The 7,732-nt window shown below is 49.3% G+C and overlaps 1 protein-coding gene across 1 annotated transcript in view; it reads right to left on the minus strand.

Annotated features, from left to right (window-relative positions):
- Positions 1–394: 394 nt before the first annotated feature.
- Positions 395–7,732, minus strand: part of LOC100484974 (HLA class II histocompatibility antigen, DQ beta 2 chain) — a 9,865-nt gene continuing 2,527 nt past the window's right edge. Inside the window, exons 2-6 of the mRNA XM_034660513.1 lie at positions 6,036–6,305; positions 4,202–4,483; positions 3,588–3,698; positions 3,076–3,099; positions 395–1,146 (exon numbers count right to left, since the gene is read on the minus strand). Coding sequence (XP_034516404.1) covers positions 1,133–1,146; positions 3,076–3,099; positions 3,588–3,698; positions 4,202–4,483; positions 6,036–6,305 — 701 coding nt within the window. The 3' untranslated portion in view covers positions 395–1,132. The remainder of the gene's footprint in view (positions 1,147–3,075; positions 3,100–3,587; positions 3,699–4,201; positions 4,484–6,035; positions 6,306–7,732) is intronic.

A 7,732-nucleotide genomic window follows, 5' to 3' on the forward strand; every position in this document is an offset into this window, starting at 1 on the left:
AATTCCACTAATAAAAGAAGTAAGTCATGGAGAGAAAAGGCCAATATAGTCAGTAATAAGGTGATAGATGGTGACTACACCTATTGTGGTAGCATTGAGTAATGTACAGAATTGTCAAATCACTGTGTTGTACACCAGATACTAACATAACTTTGTATGTCAACTATCCTACCACAATAAAGAAATAAAATATAATAAAAAGATGCAGAGAGACGCGCTGAAAGAAATATAAGGGACAAGGAGAGACACATAGAAAGCAAGGTGCACACACAGAGATATAATGGAAAGAGAAGAGAGAGGTGAAGATCTCACTGAATGTCTAGCTCTCGTCACTTCTGATGTCAACTTGACCCCAAGCCTCCTTGTAACGGGAACAAAATAACCTTGAGTTGGGTTTCTGTCATGTGAAACCACAAACAGTACTTTTATTGCTAGTTACACTTTTTCAAAATAAAAATGGACCTTGATCAATGTGATTTGCCAAGACATATTTGAAACATCACTGTGGTTCTCTGTGGCACCAGGGGCCACTATATCTGTACCTGGATAATTCCACTATCAGCTTACACACACAATACTCACCAAACCTAAAGAGAGGCAGGCACACCCTTAAGCCATTGCACTGAACAATGCTAAATACCCATGAAGGATGTGACTATTGAATTGATTGTTTGTCTTCTCTGCCTGCTTGTCACCTGGCACCCCAGATTCCTCTAGTCTCCCTTCAAGGAGCAGTATGTCCTTTCATTCTGCTCTGGTTCCCTGCCTCCACCCAGTTAAGAAAACTCAGGGTACAGAGAACTCATAATCATGTAAAATCTCTACATTCAGCTAAATGGCTTCAATGAGCTGCTCTTGCACAATCGGAGGAGGAAGAATGGACACAGAAAAGCCCTTGGGGCCGGAGTAGATGCTGCTGGCAGGGAGCGCACAGGCAGAGGCTCCCAGGCCAGTGCAGAAGCAGCATCACAGCCACATCCTCAGGGCAGGGGTCACAGGAGGTGACCGGGCAACTGCACCAGAGGCACTATAGGACTCTGATCTATGTGGGGGACAGGCAGTCAGGCAGCTGGGAATTCTGGACAAAAGAGGCAGGCATTACAGGAGACAAAATCCCAGGTATCCTCAGGCATCAGCACAGGAGCCCTGTAGAAAAGAGAGTGATCAGCACAGGGGACCCTGAGGGACATGCGCTCTCCCCTCCTCTCATGGCCACTGTGGCATCAGAGAAAGCTGAGGTCCAGGGCATATTGTCTTCACCTCCCCCAATATCTCTGTAAAGATGAAATCAACTCAAGAGAACTCCAGCTGCACAGAGATGTGTGCGAGGCAATGGAGCAGCTGTGATCCTTTAGAGGGATATTAAGGTTTTAATAAATATAATGATAACTCACCTTCTTTCCACCACTAGTAGCTTTTCATTTCTAAATTCACACAGGCAGTAACTACCAATGTGTAACACAACATGGACATTATTCTGGTGTCTAACACCCAAGATGTGGTTCTAGTTCCATATTTCATAGAAAGATACCACCAGTGTTATGGCTTGGTGCTGGAGAACAACTCTGGATCTGCTACAGAAACTGGGCAAACGTCTCCCCTAACTCTTGTCCTCTGTAGCAGACAAGGCCGTAAACTGAGACCATTGTGCCCAGTGCACTCACCTCATGATCTTCCCTCTCTCACCTGTACCCAAACCCCCACTGTATCGGAACAGAATTAGTACCTGCTGGGGGAGACCCACGAGGTCCTACAAAAAGAAGTGAAAGAAAAAACGGTCTCATTACACAAACAGCCAGTCTCTCACTCACTCCAAAGGGAGGTGAGATAAGCAACTTAATTGGAATTTTACTTACTCCCTACTCATCAACCACAAGAGCTTAACTGCCCTAAGCTAAAATCCCCCAAAATGAATGACACGGTCCCTAGAAGGAAGGGAAGCAGATGCTCTGACCCTCTGAAATCCTTCAGAAAGGAGCCAGTGAGACAGTGATGAACTGTAAGAAAGCCCTAAACATACCCCACCTGTTACCTCTGTGGTAAGGCTCCTTTTCAACCAGTAACACCAGATTCCAAAGCCTCCCCCTAGGTTGTTCCATGTCCTCCCACCACCAGTCCAGCCTCCTAACTTTCAGGGTCAGAAGGAAAGAGCTACATCTAGAGGTCAGCGCCCCCCCCCTCCGAGCAGAGGGCCTCAGGCACAGCCCTTCTTCCCCGATTCCCCAGATTGCCTTACCTTTCTGGCTCCTGTGACGGATGATAAGGCCCAGCCCAAGGAAGATCAGCCCCAGCACAAAGCCTCCGATGCCACTCAGCATCTTGCTCCGGGCAGATTCAGACTGTGCCCCTGGGGAGCAGAGCCTGAGTGTCAGCGTTGTCCCCACAACCCCCAGGGTCCCTTTGGGGAACGTGAAGTCCAGTCTGAGACACAGGAGGTAGAGGTGCCAGGGGAAACTAGTGCTCCCTTCTGAGCACCCCTAGGGGAGGGAAGGACCCACCAAGAGATCCTTGCACACACTGGGTATGTGAGACAGAGGGCGAACCTGAAACCCACTCCTCCAGACACACCCATAACCTCAGACTCCAACACCCCAGTCACCAGCCAGAGGAGTAAATGCTGCAGAGCTGCAGGGCTGGGCTGTGGGGCCAGGTGTGGAGAACAATCTCCCTAGTATCTAGAAAGACAGTGAGATCAAGAGTCTTCTGTTGCCTCTGCCATGGCACAAGAGGCTCTCATCTCCTGGNTTTCCACCACTAGTAGCTTTTCATTTCTAAATTCACACAGGCAGTAACTACCAATGTGTAACACAACATGGACATTATTCTGGTGTCTAACACCCAAGATGTGGTTCTAGTTCCATATTTCATAGAAAGATACCACCAGTGTTATGGCTTGGTGCTGGAGAACAACTCTGGATCTGCTACAGAAACTGGGCAAACGTCTCCCCTAACTCTTGTCCTCTGTAGCAGGGACAAGGCCGTAAACTGAGACCATTGTGCCCAGTGCACTCACCTCATGATCTTCCCTCTCTCACCTGTACCCAAACCCCCACTGTATCGGAACAGAATTAGTACCTGCTGGGGGAGACCCACGAGGTCCTACAAAAAGAAGTGAAAGAAAAAACGGTCTCATTACACAAACAGCCAGTCTCTCACTCACTCCAAAGGGAGGTGAGATAAGCAACTTAATTGGAATTTTACTTTCTCCCTACTCATCAACCACAAGAGCGTAACTGCCCTAAGCTAAAATCCCCCAAAATGAATGACACGGTCCCTAGAAGGAAGGGAAGCAGATGCTCTGACCCTCTGAAATCCTTCAGAAAGGAGCCAGTGAGACAGTGATGAACTGTAGGAAAGCCCTAAACATACCCCACCTGTTACCTCTGTGGTAAGACTCCTTTTCAACCAGTAACACCAGATTCCAAAGCCTCCCCCTAGGTTGTTCCATGTCCTCCCACCACCAGTCCAGCCTCCTAACTTTCAGGGTCAGAAGGAAAGAGCTACATCTAGAGGTCAGCGCCCCCCCCCCCTCCGAGCAGAGGGCCTCAGGCACAGCCCTTCTTCCCCGATTCCCCAGATTGCCTTACCTTTCTGGCTCCTGTGACGGATGATAAGGCCCAGCCCAAGGAAGATCAGCCCCAGCACAAAGCCTCCGATGCCACTCAGCATCTTGCTCCGGGCAGATTCAGACTGTGCCCCTGGGGAGCAGAGCCTGAGTGTCAGCGTTGTCCCCACAACCCCCAGGGTCCCTTTGGGGAACGTGAAGTCCAGTCTGAGACACAGGAGGTAGAGGTGCCAGGGGAAACTAGTGCTCCCTTCTGAGCACCCCTAGGGGAGGGAAGGACCCACCAAGAGATCCTTGCACACACTGGGTATGTGAGACAGAGGGCGAACCTGAAACCCACTCCTCCAGACACACCCATAACCTCAGACTCCAACACCCCAGTCACCAGCCAGAGGAGTAAATGCTGCAGAGCTGCAGGGCTGGGCTGTGGGGCCAGGTGTGGAGAACAATCTCCATAGTATCTAGAAAGACAGTGAGATCAAGAGTCTTCTGTTGCCTCTGCCATGGGACAAGAGGCTCTCATCTCCTGCGATAGCCAACTCAGTCACAGCATCAAGGATGAGGAATAGAATGGATGGGCAGGACAAAGCTCTGTCTTGTGGGGCCCACAGTGAAAGGAAACAGACTGGCCCTTACGCCACTCCACCGTGATGGGGCTCTGGAGGCTGGGATGCTCCACATGGCAGGTGTAGACATCTCCTCGCTGGGGAGTCATTTCCAGCATCACCAGGATCTGGAAGGTCCAGTCCCCATTCCTAATAAGTGGAGTGGACACGACACCAGCTGTCTCTTCCTGGTCATTCCGAAACCACCGAACCTTGATCTGGCCTGGGTAGAAATCTGTCACTGAGCAGACCAGCAGATTGTGGTGGTTCAGAACCTCCGTCCTGGATGGGGAGATGGTCACTGTAGGTTCCACTGAGGGGAGTAACAGACAAGAAAAGACACTGAGGTGTGACACTACATGGCAAGTCTCCCCGTGGACAACAGTCCTCGCTTGGTACCAGGGTGAAAAGATCCCTGGATTCCAAGTCTTGGATTAGGTTCTGAACTTGGCCACTTTATTAGTTTAAATAAACACATCAGTCAGCTTCCTTTTCATAGTCTGATGAAATAACAGTAATCATTCTATGAATGTTATTCTGTTGATACCAATTGACAAAATGAAGCATTTTTAAATTATAGATTGCTGTATTACACAGGACACTTTTCACAACATTTTTAAAAATAAAAATAATAAATCATGACTTCTTTCCTCCCACATTTATTGACATATAACATGGTTGCTAATCCCTAACACCCAAGGTAGTTAGTTGTGAAATTAAATGGCATAATACAGATGGTGTGTGGCAAGGTATTTGTCTAGAAATAGGTTGATTATTGTCTAGAAATAGGTGCAAGTAACTTGCAGAATGTCTACCCTTGAAGTGTATGGTGATGCCTGGAGGAGGGGGTGCTGAGGGACGGAGGATAGGCAGGGTTAGGGTGCCCGAAACAATTTTTATTGAATAATTTAATAGCATCAATTTATTGACTCCAAAACTTCAGCTCTTTCTATTTTGACATTTAATGAGATTTTCTAAGAAATTAAAATTCTGCCTTACAACACCATTCAAATATTGTTTAAATTTTAATAAACACTTCTTTCTTAGACTTTGCATTCACAAACCATAACTTAAGATCCAAGTCACAAGGTTTACATTAAAGCATTAAGCAAAATAATAAAGACTATTACAGTCAGAATTTAAGGTTTATTTAGACGTCTATTTTCTCTTGAGCGTAAGTGGATGGGCAGCCGAATACATTTATTCACTAATTCCACAGAGGACTGCACTCACACTACGTGCCAGTCACCCTGTCAGGTACTAAGCAGACAAGAATAAGGCAGTTCCTCGCCTCAAAGAAGTCCAGGACCAGTGACAGCCGTTTAAGAAAACAATTAAGATGAATCACAATTTGAAACCAAAAAGTCAAAATTTGGCATGTCACGACCCTAACGTATTTACCACGTGTGCAAGGTGCCCTCCCCCCACCAGGCCCAGACCGCTAAGCTTCGCAGGGGCCGGGACCTCTCAGCGCAGGACCCGGGAGGGGACAGGGGGCTCACCAGCCTCTGCTTAGCGAAAGGNGGACCCGGGAGGGGACAGGGGGCTCAACGGGCTCTGCTTAGCGAAAGATGGGGAGGGAGAAACCACTGTTAAGTAGGGGCCGGGGAGGCTCAGAAGTGGCAGAAACAGCAGAGGAAGCGCAGTCTCACTGGTGGACCCACCCCCCTCGCAGGGAACAGCGGAGGGCTGCCGAGTCAGTCCCCCAGCTCGGCCCCGCGTCCCCGCCCTTCAGTCGCCCGACGCGCCCCGCCTCCCGGTCCCCGCGCGAGAGGCCGCCCCCAGCCGGCTGGGTCCCGCCCCTCCCCGCGCTGAGACTCCGCAGGCGGAAGGGGGCGCCGCGGGGCGCGAACGGCCTGGCTCACCTCGCCGCTGCAGGATGAACCTGTCCTCAATCTGGTAGTTGTGTCTGCACACCGTGTCCACCTCGGCCCGCTTCCGCTCCATGAAGTCCTTCTGCTGGTTGAAGTCCTCGGCCCAGGACCGCCCCAGCTCCGTCACCGGCCGGTGCTCCCCCACGTCGTCGTCGTAGCGCAGGAACTCCTCCCGGTTATAGATGTATCTGGCCAGTAGCCGCACCCGCTCCGTCCCGTTGGTGAAGTAGCACTCGCCCTTAAACTGGAACACGAAATCCTCTGCGGGGAATCACCGCGGGTCACTCAGACCTCCGCGCCTCAGGCCAGCCCACAGCCACCGGCCTGGCAGTCCTTGTGCAGCACTACCAGGGGCCTGATGAACCCTAAGGCCTCCCACCTTGGAGGCCTGTCACTCAGGCCCTGAGAATCCTCTTTCCCAGGCCAGCCTGCCCTCCTCTGAGGGCTTCCAGAACTGCCTTCGCACAGGGAAGGGGAGGGAAGAAAGCCCCTCTCTAGGGACAAGCCCTGGGACCTGTGAGCCCTGCCTGAGCTTGAGGACTCAGTAAAACAGGCCAGTCGGGTTGATTTTACATCCATCCCTGTACTTGGATCAGGATGTTCTCACATGAAATCCCATTTCCCTTAGAACTCCGGGGAACCTCAGACAAGTGTCCACTAAGCACAAGAGTTCAAGGCAATGAGGAGAAAGGTGGAGAATTGAGCATGACCACTTCTGACAAGCATATTCGCTTAGTCCCCTGCAAGGGCCTTCCTTCTAATGCCTGAGTTTCCTTCTAATACACTGAGTTTCTGTCACACCCACCCAACTGCAGTGTGAGGTTTGCTCACTCCTGTAGAACTAAAAGGAACACATACCTTCCGAGTCCTAGAGAGAAACATTTTATTCATGGAAAGAACACAGTCTTGCGAATGAGATAAAATATTAAACCCTGCCACTTACCAGCTTCAGGCAGGTTACTAAACAAAGTATGGATACCATATGTGTAATTTGTAAAACAGAAGTCACATCCCTACACATAGAGGAGTTAGGAAGATCCAGAGAGAATTTATATTATACTAATCCTGTGGCTGAAATGATTTTTCAGTATGTGCTATTTCTCTTCTTTACATTCTCCTTTCTCCTTAATCAGTCCACCATCAACTCAAGTCTCTGAATCCCACGCAAGTTACTATCTGACCATAAACTAGTGAAACTTGAAGTTAAGACTCCCAGTCTCTGGGCACTCAGTCAGCTTCACTCAAATACCAAGAGTTTCTGTCCACGCGCACTCCCCTCAGAATCAGGAATGTACAATCCTTTCTGTCAAATACTAAGACTACAGAGACCGGTGCTGCCCTACATTTCTCCAACACAGAATCCCATAGGTGTAAACTAGACAAGGTCTTAGGGGACCCTGAAATGAAAAACCCTGCTGTGATTCTTATTTTCTTATTTTCAAAATATTCTTATTTTCAAAACTAACCCAAATGTCACTTTGTCCCGTCAGTGGTAGCAGATGCACACTTCGTTTCCTGCTCCCCATTGTAACATCCCTAGGATGGATTAAGCCCATGGGATGGGGACTGTCCTCATCCTTAGAGGTGGAAATGAGAACGTAACAGAGCTGTCTACCCCAAAGAGAGGAAACCTGTGATAAAAGACTGTATTCTGAGATCACAGAACCTTCCACACTCCAGCCCAAAGT

Source organism: Ailuropoda melanoleuca, chromosome 5 (assembly GCF_002007445.2).
Source record: "Ailuropoda melanoleuca isolate Jingjing chromosome 5, ASM200744v2, whole genome shotgun sequence".
Lineage (NCBI taxonomy): Eukaryota > Metazoa > Chordata > Mammalia > Carnivora > Ursidae > Ailuropoda > Ailuropoda melanoleuca.